General features: G+C 53.5%; 1 protein-coding gene across 1 annotated transcript; it reads left to right on the top strand.

Annotated features, from left to right (window-relative positions):
- Positions 1 to 873: 873 nt before the first annotated feature.
- On the top strand, positions 874 to 14,346 carry HOO65_010672 (uncharacterized protein; the record flags this gene model as incomplete). The annotated part of the gene is made up of 5 exons (XM_071005212.1): positions 874 to 1,047; positions 1,910 to 3,044; positions 3,414 to 4,094; positions 4,207 to 11,178; positions 11,420 to 14,346. 5 exons carry the CDS (start codon positions 874 to 876, stop codon positions 14,344 to 14,346), a joined length of 11,889 nt encoding a protein of 3,962 aa, XP_070862494.1.
- Positions 14,347 to 15,853: the final 1,507 nt, after the last annotated feature.

The raw sequence follows: 15,853 nt of genomic DNA on the forward strand, positions 1-15,853 counted from the left end.
CAGCGGAAAGAATACTGAGAGTAGTGGACAAGAGAGACAGGGGACTGTCCAATAACACGTCTATATTTCCATTTACGCGTAGTCAGGTCACGCTACCCCTGTCTCTAAACCCGGTCTTCCACCCAGAAGCCTGCCCTGCCCTGCCCTGCCTGCTACTCGTCGTGTCATCGTGTCATCGTGTCTCTCGCTGTCGTTGTGGTTGTCTCTGTCTCTAGTTGTCTGTCTTTGTCTTGCTGTCTCCTTGTCGTGTCGTGCTCGTGTACCTGCCTGTGAACAAGTAACGGGGTGTAGGCTGCATAAAAATCCATTCATCTCATTCTGTGCGATGTGCATTTGGATTTGGGCCTAGGTACGCCAGTACAGCGCATAAGGAAATGAGCACACAGGAAACACTACATGGCATTTGCTTGATTTGGATCAGACGATGAAAATTCTGTACTTGTGTGCGTGCTTTGCAAAGCCATCGTGGCTTTTTTTCTCCTTTTCCCCTCACGTTCCCCGTTTCCCCTCCCTTCCCTTGGCTGCACCAAAATAATTCACATCGCGACTGGCTCTGTTCTTGCGCGACTCCATTGTCTCTCTGACTAGTCACGTCCGCTCTTGTTTCAAGAGTTTAAAATTTCGCGTTGTGCTCTGCCCTGTTGCTGCTTTGCGGCGTAGTGGCTTGACTTTTGGCTGGGCCCATCGCTGCTAATGTCATACGCGGGTCTCCTTTCATTCGCTGAACCCTGGTCCCCTCTGCTTCGTGTCGGTTAAGCTGGCCCTAGTTCCCCCCTGGCCCTGGCTCTTCTCAGTTCTGGTCTTGTCTCTTCTGATCCTCCTGCTTGAGTCCGGCTTTGTGCTGCTGTTGTGCTTTGCTGCTTGTGCGCTTTGATGTGCGCAGCGTTCGCATATCGCATCGCGACCAGGAACCCTTCTCCCCCTCTCCCCCTCCCCCCCCACCACCCCGTCAACTTTATGCACATTTCATTGCTCTCTCGCCTGCTATACGTGCACAGTGCTGCTGTTGCTGCTGCTATACATCGCCTTCGTGCTGCCTATTCCCTGGTCTAGCATAAGTCAGTCTACCCAAATTCAACTCGGAAAAGCTTGCCTGCCTGGCCACCCCTCCTCTCAGTGTCCATCTCTACTCTCTGACTCAGCGTCTGCGAGAGAGAGCATCATTGGGGCCGAGCTTTGGCTTGTCTTGTCTTTTTGGCCCGTCTTGGGTTTTTCTCTTTTCTTTCCTCCCAGCATTCGTCAAACACTTGGTCCTGCATCGATTTCTGCACATCTCCTTCTCTCCTGTAGTCCCTTGCTGTGTACTGCCTCACTAGCTGAGCGCCCCGCCAGTCTTGTCGTCCTTCTCTTCTATTCTTCGTATATTCTTCTGCTTTCCCTCATGTCTGTCTCCCTGAAACTCTGTTAGCCTTCCTCTCTGTCCCGTCGTTTTGTCCAGCTCTCGCCTGCATTGTTCAATGCCGGCATAAATCCTACTAGTACTCTGCTTTGCTGCTGCAAGTATAATTATTCGCTAGCACAACCCCCCCCCCCCTCTCCATCATATGACACTTTATCCTAGCCAGCTATCCCGTCCAATCGCGTCTTCTAGCTGGCCCCTGTCCCCCTTATACCCTGGGCATTATCCATTTTCATTATTGTTCGTCTCGTTGATACGCATTATCCCCCCATTCCTTGCTCTACCCACCCTACCCACCTGCTCACTCCTCCCTCAACCAACTCGTCTCTTGCTTTGTGCTCCATCTTGCCCTTTGTTCCTGTCTTGCCATACCATACCGCCTTGTCGCCTGTCCTTGTCGCCCTATTATGACCTGTTATCCCACTCCGCCCACCCTTCTGTCTAGCTGCCTTTTGTGCTTGTAGATGCATGCACACACCACCCACTGACTAACCTCTCGACAACACGCAGAACGCGCCCCCATCCTGCCTTTCTGCATCTCGATTCCTGTTCCCCCGTGACGCTAATTCGGATAAACTGCAACAAATCCCACCGCCTCTCGCGACCGCTACTGTCAAGCCAGCTTCGCGCCTTTTTCCCACTCTCAACTGCACTCCTGCATGCGTCCATCGAATCGTCAATCCCTCTAACTCCGATCTTGATCTCGACCCTAACACCACTGCTGACACCAGTGCATCACCGCGACTCACACCCTCCTACCACTGCCACTGCAACGGCAATAAGCCTAGGAAGCCCCTGGACTGTCCTGCTGCCTACGCCATCGCCCCCGACTTCACCTCCGCCTCCGCCTCCGCCTCCGTCGTCTCCCTTCGCCTCCGTCATTCGCCTCCCCCCCTCTTTCCTACGAAGCAACGCCCGCACCTGCAGTCGCAACACGGCGTACTGCAACCACCTAGCTTCACCCCCCACCACGTGGCACGCATTACCATTGACTGGGGCTCGCAAACCGGCTTTCGCGATCGCAAGAAGCAGAAAAAGAAGTCTGCCGCAAAACAACCCCCTCCTCCCACCAACAAGGGAAGCGGCTCTGCTGGCAACAGTGGAAACAACAATAGCAGCAACAACGCTGATTCCAGCAAAAGCTCCAACAAACCAGACTCTTCTGCTACGAGCGGAAAAGACGACGACAACGACAACGACGGCGACGGCGACAAAAACGGCAAACCTACTGGTGGCTTGTTGCCCTCTAACCAGAAGAACAGCGACTCCCTTGACACCGACAAAAACGACGGCAAGCCAGTTGGCAAATCCCTTCTCGACAACGCAGCTGACCAGGGTACTGGTTCCAACAAAGGCGAAGCACCCTCTCTGCAACCTGATCCCGATCCTGCTTCTAATCCACAGGCATCGGGCGAATCACCACCGCCGCCCTTAGCAAAGCCCTTAGCAAATACCGGCCCCGCCATCTCTCGTGCTGACGACAGCAACCCCGCTGCTTCCAAGGGCGCGAGACACTCTAAGACCGCGCTGAAGGCCAGTACCAAGACCCAAGGCACTTCGCAGGACACCAATCCCGACCCTTCAGCTTCTGATCCTCCAAATATGAATGACGATTTCTGGAATACTTTATCAAGCGGAAAGAAAGGTACGACTCCACTATACCAACCACCAATTCTTGTAATCCCAGCTCTACCATGCCTCTACGTACCCTGTTGCTTCCCTTGTTTAGCTTTGCATTTTCCCTGAACTTAGTTGCTGGGGATAATGCTCTTTTTTAGCTCTGCATTGATGTACAAAAAGAAAAAGAAAAAGAAGAAGAAGAAGAAGAAGAAGAAAAAAAAAAAAGAAAACTCCGTAAATTCTCATAACCTACATCAACCCAAACCTACACTTACACTCACACCCACGATTATATTTCGCACTTCATCTACACTCCTACCTACACTTACTTACCTTGCCGCTTTACTTATCCACTCCTAATTTCTACATGGAAACTTACCTAAAACCTTCACAGACTCCACAAGTTCAGCAAAGAAAAAAAACAACACTTCTAGCCTCGGCTGGGGCGATTTTGGCACCTCAAACGACCTTGACAAAAACGATTACGCCGCTGCCAACAACTGGGGCTTAGGGTCATCCAACAAACGCGACAAAGATAGCTCGAACAACACCGCTAGCAAGGGCTCTGCTGCCCACGATCTCTGGAGTCTTAGCACTGACAACGCCGGCTCCAACAATCTTGACGCCTGGGGCGCAACCAATTCTAACAACAAGCAGAGCTCAATATGGGCAGGCCCTGAATCTAATTCTTTATCCAAACCTGCACCTGCACCTGCACCTGCACCTGCACCTGTGCTAGAAGAAGAAAGCACATCCTGGGGCTTCTTTTCTAAGCTAAAGGCCAAAAAGCCCATATTCGAAGACGGCGCAAACACATCCCCGTCCGAGTCGTCTAAGCAAAACCCGGAACTCTCCTCCTCTTGGAACGGCAAGAAGTCCATCGACGAGCCGCGCAACATGCCCATTCTCAACAACAAAGGCAGCGATGAATACGACATATGGGGCATGAAGAAAAAGAAAGACGATGCCTCTTGGGGCTGGGGCTCCCCTGTCGAGAAAAAAGAACAGCCCAAAGAAGAGGAAAGCAGTGGTGGTTTCTTTGGATGGGGTTTGGGTGGAAAGAAAAAAAAGAAAGGTAGGACTGCGTGCGATCTGAAACGCCATGCGCACAATCGTGCCGAAAAAAAAATGGCCTTGGTGTATCCGAGTACTAACTTGTGTGATGTTTTTCCTTTTTGCGTCTGTAGAACCCGAACCCATCGAGAACCTCATTCCTGTACAACAAACACCACCGCCGCCGCCAACACTGCCACAACCGCCAAGTCCAGACCCGATAGAAGTAGAGCAGCAACGCCTTATGGCAGATATCGCAAATGAAGAAGAGGAACTAGCCGCCCTCACCGCCAAGGCTGCCATCAAGAAGTTGCGGTCCAAAGAACAAGAGCGCTTTGATCTTCTCAGCAAACGCGCATCAAAACGGGCAAAGGAAAAGGCAAAACAAGAAGCGGCTATCTCTGCTGAAGCTGATCGTATGGTTGAAGAGAAGCGAAGGCAGGCTGAAGCGCTTGCCGAAGACCAAGAGATCAAAACCCTACGTGATAAGAATACCCGCAAGCGTCTTAGGGGCACCGAGCTTGCACGTTTCAATGAACTCCTTGCCCGTGAAACGGAGCGCAAAGACGAGAAGCGGCGGCAAGAAGAAGAGGCCATTAAAAAGCTTGAAGATGAAATTGCTGCTGCGGAGAACACTTCTGAGGACCAAGCCATCGCCCAGGAAGAAGCAGAATTAGCCGAGCTTGAGGCTAAGAAGCAGTCTTCAAAACGAAAGGCCCTTAAGGGAGCTGACCTGGCGCGCTACAACGAGCTCTTAGCACGCTCTTCTCAACGTGAAGCCGAAGCTTTGATGAAGGAGCAAGCTGAAATACGGCGAAAAGCAGAAGAAGAAGAAGAGCGGCGAATAGAAGAGGAAGAGCGGCGACAAATTGAAGAAGAGCGCAGAGAGCTTGAGAAAGCTGAAGACAAGGCTTTAGCACAGGATGAGGCTGCTTTAGAAGTTCTCGAGCGTCGGAAATTTATGCGTAAGCGTTTAAAGAACGACGAACAACAAGAATATCAGGCTCTGGAAAAACGCATTCAGCAGCGGCGTGCTGCCAAGGAAGCCCGCATTCTTGAGCGAGAAGAAAAGAAGAAGATGGAAGAGGAACGCGCACGGTTGAAAAAGGAAGCGGAAGAAGCTGCAAATGCCCCACCACCGCCGCCTCCCGTGCCCGAACCAGAACCAGAAACTGAACCTGAACCCGAACCCGAGCCTGATGCGGAACCTGAGCCTGGGCCCGATTCCGAAGTTGTTACCGAGTCTGAGCCCGATCCCATCACCGAGTCTGAGCCTGATCCCGTCACCGATACCGAGCCTCCCTCTGAAATCGAGTCTTCTGCCCCTGATGCGCAAACTGAAGATGATGAAGATGCGCTTCTTACTGAGGAGAGGGAGCTTGCTACTCTTCGTCAGCGCATGGCACGCAACCAGCTTCGACCTATTGACCAAATGCGCTACGCTGCACTTGTTAGCCGAGCTGAAGCACGTGCTGCCAAGTCTGCAGAGGCTAAGAAGGCTGAGGAGGAGGCTGAACGCCTCCGCCAAGAAGCTGAGAGCATTGCGGAAGAAGAAGCTGAGTTGGCTGCTCTTGAAGCTCGCAAGGCAAAAAAGAGAAAGGGTCTTTCCGGTATCGAGCTTCTGCGCTACGAGACTCTCAAGGAAAAGGCCACAAAGCGTGAGCGTGAGCGTCGCGAACAAGAAGAATCTGCCTCTTCAGCTGCCTCCGCATCTGCTAGCTCAGTAGATGCAGATGTTGAGGATGACAGTGAGATTGACCCTAACGATGGTGACAACGACACTGTAGTCATGGCAAACGAAGAACCCGAACCCGCCGACGATCCTGCAGAGCTAGAAGAACCGGAAGAAGACCCGGCTGTGATCGCAGCAGAAGAAAAGGAACTTGCTAGTCTTGAGAAGTCTAAGGCTGTACGATGGCGCATGAAACCTGCTGATACCGAACGTTACGAGCTTCTAAAGGCTAATGCTGCTCGCCGGGCCGAACGCTCCGAAGCAAAGAGACTCGCTGCTGCTAGGAAAGCGGAGGCCGAAGAAATGGCTCGCCTTGAAGCGGAGGCCGAAGCAGCTGCTGCTGCGGAAGCTGCCGCCGCTGAGGCTGCCGCTGCCAAAGCTATTGCTGACGAGGAAGCTGAGCTTGCTGCTTTGACAGTTAAAGGCCGTAAGAAGAGTCTCAAGGGCTCAAACCTTCAGCGATTCAATGAGCTTAGTGCTAGGTCTCTCAAACGCAAAGCTGAAGCCAAGGCTGCTGCTGAAGCCAAGGCTGCTGAGGAGGCGGAAGCTGCTAAAGCTGCCGAAGCCGCTGCACAAGCTGAAGCTGAGGCTGCTGCGGCGGCTGAAGCGGAGGCTATTGCGGAGGATCCATTTGCTGCCGAGAATGAAGAGTTTGCTGCACTAGAATCCAAGCACAAGACCAGAAAGCTGCGAGGTCTTGAGCTAGACCGTTACAACAAGCTTAGAATCAAGATTGAAGCACGCAAAGCAGAGGATGAAGCCCGTCTCAAGGCTGAGAAAGAAGCTGCCGAAGCTGAAGCCAAGGCTCGAGCTGAAATTGAAAAAATTGCTGCCGAAGAAGAAGAACTCCAATCCTTCGAAGACCGTATGTCTGAGGGCACGAAGCTTCGCCCCAAGGAGCTTATGCGTTTTGGTGAGCTTCGCAAAAAGTCAGCCCAGCGAAAGGCCGAGGAAGAGGCTCGTCTGAAGGCTGAAGCAGAAGCTGCCGCGGCTGCGGAAGCTGCCATCGCGGAAGCCGAAGCGAAGGCTATAGAGGCAGAAGCTGCCGCTGCTGCACAAGCGGAGGCCAACGCTATCGCTGCTGAAAATGACGAGTTTGCAGCACTCGAGGCGCGCACCAACAAGAAAATCCGTCTTTCTCCATCAGAACTGAAGCGCTTTATGGAGCTTCGTACTAAGATTCAGCAACGTCAAGCCGATGAAGAAGCCCGAGTTAAGGCTGAGGAGGAAGCTGCTGCGGCTGCGGCTGCTGAAGCTGAGTTGGCCATGATTACCAGAGAAGAAGAGGAGCTTCAGGATCTAGAGGATAGAGTCATGATGAAAATGAAGCTTCCTACTTCTGATCTCCGTCGACTTGCCGACCTCCGAAAGCGATCCCAGCAGCGCAAGGCTGATGCCGAGGCTAAGGCTGCTGAAGAGGCTCGTCTCCAGGCTGAGGCTGAAGAGGCTGAAAAGGCTAAGCTTGAAGAAGAAGCTGCGGCTGCGGCTGAAGCTGCTGCGGCCGCCGAGGCCGAGGAGCTTTTGAAGGAGAACAAAGAGCTTTCTCGCTTTGATGACATGGTTAAGCTTCGCCGCCGACTTTCCCCCTCCGAACAGCGCCGTCACCAAGAGTTGAAGGCCAAGGCTGAAAAGCGCAAGGCGGATGCTCTCGCTGCCAAGGAAGCTGAGGAAGAGGCTGCCAAAGAGGCGGAGGAGGCTGCTGCTGAGGCTGAACGCATCCGCCTTGAGGAGGAGGCTGCGGCGGCGGCGGCTGCTGAAGCTGAGGCTGCTGCTGCTGCTGAAGCCAAGGCTGCCGCTCTTGCTGAGATTATAGCTAAGGAGACTAAAGAGCTGGCGTCCCTAGAACGCAAACTCAAGTCCAAGCATCGCCTTAAGGAATCTGACCAGGAACGTTACATGATTCTTAAGTCTAATGCTGCAGAGCGTGCTGCGGAAGCAGAAGCTGCAGCAGCAGCTGCTGCTGCTGCTGAAGAAGAAGCTGCTGCGGCTGCGGCTGCGGCTGAAGCCGAGGCTGTTCCTCGCATTGAGGACGAGGCTGACGCTCAACCCGAAGCCGAAGCCGAAGCCGAAGCCGAGCCTGAAACTGAAGATGCTACTGAAGCTTCTGAAGCCGCTGGTGACGAATCGCAAGATTCCGATGCCTCCGAAGAAGAAGAAGAGGATCCAGCTGTTGCTCTCCGCATTCGTAAGGAGACACAAGAACTCGCCCTTTTAGAAGAAAAGCTCCAACTCAAGGGCCGTCTCACTTCCAAGAACATGTCCCGTTACAACGACCTTAGCGCCCGGGCAAAGCAACGCGCTGAAGCTGCTGCCGAGAAGAAGGCGGCCAAAGCGGCCAAAAAGGCGGCTAAGCTAGCTGCCAAGACCCCCGCATCGGAGGAGTCTGTGCCGCCGTCTGCAGCCGAAGATGAAACAGACAACGGTGGCGAGGACGATGCCGAGTTTGTTGATGCCGAAGAAGACCCGGAAGTTATAGCTGAAGAAGAAGCTGAACTCGCCACTCTTTCAAGTAAAAAGCATAAACTTCGTGGGGTGCGGCTGGCACGTTACGAGGAATTGTCCGAAAAGTTTCGCCTTCGCGCTGAAGCTTCTGCAGCTCAGGAAGCTGAGCAGGCCGAAGCTGAGGCAGCTCGTCTAGCAGCCGAAGAAGCGGAGGCCGCTGAGGAGGCCGCACGTGCAGAAGCCGAAGAAGCAGCTCGTCTTGAGGCTGAAGAGGCGGCTCGTATTGAAGAAGAAGAGAAAGCCCGGGCCGCCGCCGAAAAGGCTGAAAGACATCGCCAAGCCAAGATTCTTGCTGAAGAAGAGGAAATGGCAACCTTGAAAAGCAAGCGCAAGCTCAAATCTAAAGAACAGGCTCGGTTGGATACTCTCCGGGCTCGTGCCGAGAGTCGCGCTCAAGCACAGGCTGCCAAGGAGGCTGAAGAGCAGGCTGCTCGCGAAGCTGAGGAGCAAGCTGCCCGAGAGGCTGAAGAACAAGCCGCATGTGAGGCTGAAGAGGCTGCTCGTGAAGCTGAAGAAGCAGAGCAAGCAGCGGCAGAAGCCGCACGTGAGGCTCAAGAAGCCGCCGAGGCAGAGCGTCTCCGCCTAGAGGAAGAGGAGGCTGCTGCCCGTGCCAAGGAAGAGCAAGCCCTTATTGCCAAGGAAGAAAATGAGCTCAGGATCTACGAGAACGTCAAAGCTAAGAAGACCCTTCGCAGCAAAGATGCCGCGCGCTACCAGTATCTTAAATCTCGTCATGATGAACGTGCGCGTGTAGCTGCTGAGAAGGAGGCTGAAGAGCTTGCGGCTAAGGAAGCGGAGGAGCTTGCGGCTGCCGAAGCGGCTGCCGAAGCGGCTGCAGAATCTGAGCGGCTAGAGGCTGAAGCGGCTGCCGCTGCAGCTGCCGAAGCTGAAGCTGCTGAGGCTGAAGCTGCCGAGGCTGAAGCCGCCGCTGCAGCTGAAGCACTACAGGCCCAAATTGCAGCTGAGGAGGAAGAACTGGCTACGCTGAAGTCTAAGGCTAAAATCCGTTCCAAAGATCGTGCACGTATTTCTGAGCTACAGGCACGTGCCGACGACAGGGCTGCTAAGCAGGCAGAGCTAGATGCTGCAAAAGCCGCGGAGGAAGCTGCTGCTGAAGATGAACAATCAGAAGTCGAAGCCGAAGCCGAAGCCGAAGCCGAAGCCGAAGCTGAAGCGGAAGCCGAAGCCGAAGCTGCTGCAGAAGCAGAAGCATCTGAGCAGGCTGCTAAAGAAGCTGCAGAGCAAGAAGAGCGTGATCGACTTGCTGCTGAGGCTGAAAAGGCAGAAAAGCTTCTCCAGGATAAAATCGCCGCTGAAAGCATCGAGCTGGCTGCACTAACGAAGCGCAAGAAAAAGCTCCGCCCTACAGAGCTGGCACGCTGGAAGGAATTGACTCGTCGGGTCGAGAAGCGTCGGGCTCAGGAAGAGAAGGCTGCTGCTGCTGCCGCTGAGGCTGCCGCTGCGGCTGAAGCTGAGGCTGAAGCTGAGGCTGAAGCTGCTAATGAACCACAGCCTGAAAGTGAGGAGAGCAAAGAAGAGCCTGCCGGCGGATTCTGGAGCTTTGGAGGCACCAAGAAGAAGGGCTCAACGCCGTCCCCCCCACCTATTGCTAAGGGTGTCTTTGGTAGTCTCTGGGGAATCCCTGCCCAAGATGCGCCCGCTGAAGCTGCGTTTGGTGATTCGTGGGGCGTTGGCGGTAGTGAAACCAAGTCGAAAGACAAGAGCCAATCTTCGACCGAGTCTCTCAACGACAAAAAGTCGGCAACTACATCTGACCAGAAAGCCATCGATCCTGCTACAGCCTTGGAGGCCGATGTATGGGGTGTTGACGGTAGTAAGGCTAGTCTCGACATCGACGCACCGGAAGACAAACCATTGGATACTGAGGAGCATTCAGACTCGGAGGTTGAAGAAGTTGTGGCTTCAAGCTTTTGGGGTACAACTACACGCAAGGTCAAGAGGAGTGTGATTCGTGAGCGTGAGGCTGCTAAACTCAAGGCGGAGGAAGAGGAGGCGGCGCGCCAAAAGGCGGAAGAAGAGGAAGAGGCGCGCCTCAAGGCTGAAGAGGAGGAGCAGGAACGCATACGGATTGAGGAAGAAGAAGCCGCTGCTGCCGAGGAAGAAGCAGAACAACAGCGCATTGCAGAAGAACAAGCCGCCGCCGCTGCTGCTGCTGCTGCTGCTGCCGCTGAGGAAGAGGAAAAGGAACGCAGGAAGAGGGAGAGGAAGAAGAAGAAGGGAGGCTTCTGGGCTGCTATTGGCGGTAGCGCCGATGATGACGATGATCAAGAAGCGGAGGAGGAACTGGCACCTGAGGCAGACCTCGAAGTTGAAGCTGAAGCCGAAGCGAACCCTGCCGAGGACGAAGAACCCGAGGCTGATACACCGCCCTCTAAGCCGGACAAGTCATCAAGCAAGTCGAAAAAGTCTCGCAGCTCTGAGCGTGACAAGGACAACAAGGTAACCGACAACAGCTCCTCTGCTCTACGTAAAGAAAAACGGCGCAAAGAAAAGGAGGCTGCAGCTGCTCTTCTAGCTGAAGAAGAAGCGGCGGCGGCGGCGGCTGAGAGGAAGGCCCGTCGAAAGCAGAGAAGGGAGGAAGAAGCTGCCGCCGCAGCAGCTGCAGAAGCCGCAGCGGAGGAGAAGAAGGCGCGCAGGAAGAAAAAGAGACATCAAGAAGAAGAACGCACTCTTGACGATGATCTCGTGGATCCAACGCCAGAACAGGTTGACGACCTACTTGATGAGGGCGAGCCGGTTGCTGATGCACCTCCTGAAGAAAACCCTGCCGAAGAAGAGGCTGTCCAGGAAGATAAACATACAGCTGGCGTCTTTGGCTTCTGGGGTGCTTTCACAACAGGGACCAAGAAAGGTATGTTACATTCATGTTTCGCTAACTTTGTGGACGTTGTATTCTTTTATATTTCGGAGAGGGTGGTAGGCGGCTCTGGGCTTTTGGCGCCGCATGGTGTTATGGCTACCTTGTCTTGTGGCTTCACACCTTGCAGGCATACAAAGACAGATCAAAGCTGGCCTTTCAACTTGCACCTTTTGAATCAGCCCATCGCACTGCCTTGTTGCCCCTAATATACTAATCTTCTATTGCTATATAGATCAAGATTCTTCGCAAAAGTCGGCCTCCCCCCCGCCAGCTTCACGTACTCCAGATTCGCCATCTTCTCGCAGAGTCAGCAGCAAGATTGCCGACAAGCTTCGCGCCTTTGAGGCTGTTCAAGAGGAAGGCCCCGAAGCTGAGGCAGCCGAGGAAAATGTTGCCGACCCCGAGGCTGAGGCTGAGCCTGAGGCTGAGCCTGAAGTTGAAGCTGAGCCTGAACCCGAACCTGAGCCGGAAGCCGTTGAAGCTCCCCCCGAGGCCGAAGGCCTTTCTTCCGAAGATCTTGCCCGCAAAGAACGGCGTCGCCTGCGTAGAGAACGCAAGGAGCAAGAACTTCTTGAACAGCAACAACTTTTGCAAGAGGAAGAGCGCCGACGCAAAGAGCAGCGCCGTAGAGAACGCAGAGCACGGAAGGAACATGAAGCTGCTGCAGCTGCTGCGGCTGCCGCAGCTGCCCCCCCTAGTCCCCCTCCTATTGGGTATGCTGATGATAATGGTGATTTGCCTGGTGGGTTCCCTGGGGAAGACAAAATGCTAGTTTATCCTGGCGAAGAAAACGCCGCACCTAGATCCAGCTCTAAAAGACATCGCCGACATCGCCGCGATAAATCCCCGGTTCCTTCTCCACCCCCGCCTCCGCCCGACGATGAGGAAAATGCCACGCCGCCCACTGACGATGAGGCACGAACGCCGCCTCCTGAGCCCAAGTACAGAAAGGACCGTGTTAGAATTCGCGATTCTTCTGCTCATGGGAGTAGAGGCAGTCCTAATGCCCCAGGTAACACGGGTGCTGGCGGTTGGGTCTCTTGGATGAATCCTCTCGGTAGGCGTAGCAAAGATGAAGAACGCCAAGAGGAGGAGATGCAGCAGCCTTTGGCTGAGCCCGAGAACCAAGACCCAGATGAACGAGAGCAAGAAGAGTATGAGCAAGAGCGCGAGCGTAGACGCAAAGAACGCAAAGCCCGTGAACGCGAAGCACGCGAAAAAGAGCGTGAACACGAGCGCAAGAAAGAAGAGGAGCGCGAGGAACGCAGAAGAGCCCGGGCACTTCGTATGGCCCGCCATGAAGAAAAAGAACGTCAGCGTACTCAGCGAGGCTCAGAGCGTGAGGACAACGAACGCAAGGAGCTTTCCTCTAGGGGTTCAGCCTCTGACAAGGATAGAGAGCGTGTTGAAGTTCCTCGCCCACCACCAGTTAACCCATATGCCTCCGGTGCCATGGGCCAAGGTTCTGGCCGTGCTCGCTCGTCCTCGACCCGTGACCGTGACCGTGAACGTCGTCATGCCTCTTCAAGAACAAGACGTCAATCTGTTGACATTGGCGCTCTCTCTCCAACTAATGACCCGCTTCCTGAGGACCTTGACCTGAATTCCAAGGCTTCAAGACTTTTAGGTCTCAAGCCTTCTAGTCGCCGCCATCGTGAGCGTGCTGTCCGAGATCCCGAAGATGAAGAGGCTGCTCCAGATGTGGAATCTCCTCCTCGCACCGAACGCCGCTCTCGGCATCATCGTGAGCGTGAGCCAATTGAAGAGCCCCTTCCTGTTAACCGCATTGATCGCATAGAGGCTCCCGTGATGCCAACCCGCCGTGACTCTAAACGGGCCGCTATTGCCGGCTTGTTAAGCACTTTCCGCGGTGTGGTTAAGCCTGATACTAGAGCCGATGTTGGTGCAGAGCATATCTTCGAGACAGCACAATCTGCAGATGCTCGCCCTGAACCGCGTAGACGCCGCAATGCAGATGAGGATCCGCGCCCTACACGTGAGCGTGAACGGGAACGGGAAGCTGCCGGGAGTGATCGCGACTATGAGAGCGAGCGTAAGCGCGAACGTAGAGAACGCCATCGTGAGCGCGAACATGCTGAACGCAGCGACCGCGAGAGGAGCGACCGTGACCGGAGTGATCGTGAACGGCCTGATCGCCGCGCCAGGATTGGCGTTGACTCTGAAGAAGCCGATCTCCAGGCTCGCAAGGCTGCTCGTCGTGCTCGCCGCGCCGAACGCGAGGCTGCAGAGATCGCCAACGAAGCTGCTCGTGCCAAAGAGTCTGGGCGTAGTGAGTGGGAACGCGAGCACGATGAGGGCGTGCCTCATCGCAAGCGTCGCCACCAGCCTTCTGTCTCGGCTGCACCTCCTCCACCTCCAGTTGAAGATGTTTTGGACCAAGAAGTTGAAGCTCAACGTCTTGCCGAGCGCGAGGCGCGTCGCGAACGTCGTGCTGCGAAAATTCGTGCTAAAGAAGAAGAAGAGCGTCGAATAGCCCAGGAGGAGGCTGAGCGTCAAGAACGTCGCCGGATTCGCAAAGAAGCTGCTCTTCGTGAAAAAGAGCGTGCACGGCAGCGTGAAGTTGAACTGGCACGCGAGGAAGAAGAGGAGTATCGTCGTCGTCGTCGCGAGCTTCGTGCTGCCCGCTACCCTTCCGTGTCTCTACCCAACCCACCTCCAATGCACACGGATGACGAGCACTATGGCCATCACCATCGTAGCAACCGCCGTGCACACCCCGCCGAACCCACAGCTCCAACCGACCCAACTGACGATGTTGAAGAGCGCCGCCGACGAAGACGCCGTGCCCGCCAGGAAGAAGCTGCTGCCAATGAAGGTGATGCCTATCCAGCTGTCGACCCATTAGAAGAAGCTGAAGAGCAGCGCCGCCGCCGTGCCCGCCGCGAGGATCGCGAGCGTGAACGCGAACGCGAAGCAAAACTACGCGAGCGAAACGCTCACCACCACCGAGAGCGGGAGCGTGATCGTGGCCGCGAATACAACCGTGACCGCATCCCGCCACAAGTTCCCGCTCCGCCTGTGAGCGGTGCCGGTTTGGATGGTAGCGATGAGCGCATTCGCCATTCCCGTAAAACGTCTACTTTTGGCGAGACGCCACGGAGCAGCTGGTGGAAGAAGCTTAAGGGCGGCGGTAACTAACTAACTGCAGTGTAGCAGTACCAAGGCTACCTCATGGCTTTTTTTTCTTTGGGCCTCTTTGTTCCCTCTACATCCTTGTGTCTCTTCTCTTTTGGATCTAGTTTAGATCACATTACTTGGTCTTGCGCACGCGTATGCTGCCCACTCCAAAGTTCCAGTATCTTGCTGATACACTGCTATTCGTTTCATTATCCTTCCGATAAAAGCTTTTTTCTTCTCATCTTTTGTTGAGAAGGCCCTTTTTTCATACATTTGTTTAATAAGGCCAACATATCAGCGTTACCAGCTTCGGCCTGTGTATCACATCACGTCCGTCTTGCCCTTCATATTTTTTTTGGCTGTCCCACGGCATAGCGGCGTTATTTCTTATTGATTTTTTTTTGGTTTGTTTCTTCGTTATTGGTTGTTTATTTTCATTTTGTTTGGCCTTGATTTCCTGTTTCAATTTGCTTGCCTCCTTATACCACACATCTTGGCTCTGTTTTAGTTTTATCTTTTACACTTTCTTTCACGGCATTCATCTCGTTTTGGATTTAGAGCGTTTGAATTTTTTTTCTTCATTTTTCACGGCTTTTCTTGAACCTCTCCTATCATCACATTAAACTTAGCTCTTTTCCTTTGTTACTCTGTTTTTCATCGCTGTTTTCAACATTGCCCACCCAATCTTTGTGGCTATATGTATACACATTTTCAGCGCAGCTTCTTCTTTTTCTATCCTGTTGTTTTAATATATATACATGGATAATGTTGTTTAAATCTTAAATCGTGCTATTATTACTTCAGTTACTTGTTCATGATACCTCTTCTTGTGCTTTTAAAGTGGCCATGCGGTCTCCCTCGTTAGTGTCTGACAGCTGCCACCTGTCTTGCAGCTGCCATCTGCATCGCTGTGCAACCAAGTAAAAACTTTCGTTGTGGAACGTCTTTTTTTCTTCATATTACCTCCTTTTCTCATATCAAGAGTACTAAAAACCTCAATTTTCTCATGTTGCTTTTCTTTTTTCGATTTGGAATGTGCTCGTCGGATCAGATATGTTTTCACTAAACCTGACAGGCTACCTCGACAACCCACATATGCATGTCCAGTTCAGCCAAGCATATGCCCTCTCCTCAGAAGGTAGATCGATTTATTGTACTGATGTTGGTTACTTTCTCTAAGTAACTCCAAGGTCAAGTGACATGACGCTAATGCAAGCACCCTCGCTACCATCCATGAGTGTTCATTCTGATAGGGGGAGAGGTACGATGCGTGCATGAGATAGTGTCTATCTCGGGTGCACATGCATGACTGTACTTACCACCCCATTTCCTCTTGATCGACATCTTACGTTGGTCTTCTTATATGGTAAGCCACTAATCAAGTAAACGCCAACTAACGGTTGTCAGGAAAAAAGTGAAGGGCCGGCAGCAAGCATACCAACCTACGCTCAGACTAATCACTCCATTTGGTACGTACTAGTACACCGACACATTCCCGCTTAATACGGTAGCGCTTACTTTATTGGCT

The sequence above is a fragment of the Ceratocystis lukuohia genome (genome assembly GCF_044167205.1).
Source record: "Ceratocystis lukuohia strain C4212 chromosome Unknown Supercontig1_pilon, whole genome shotgun sequence".
Classification (NCBI taxonomy): Eukaryota; Fungi; Ascomycota; class Sordariomycetes; order Microascales; family Ceratocystidaceae; genus Ceratocystis; species Ceratocystis lukuohia.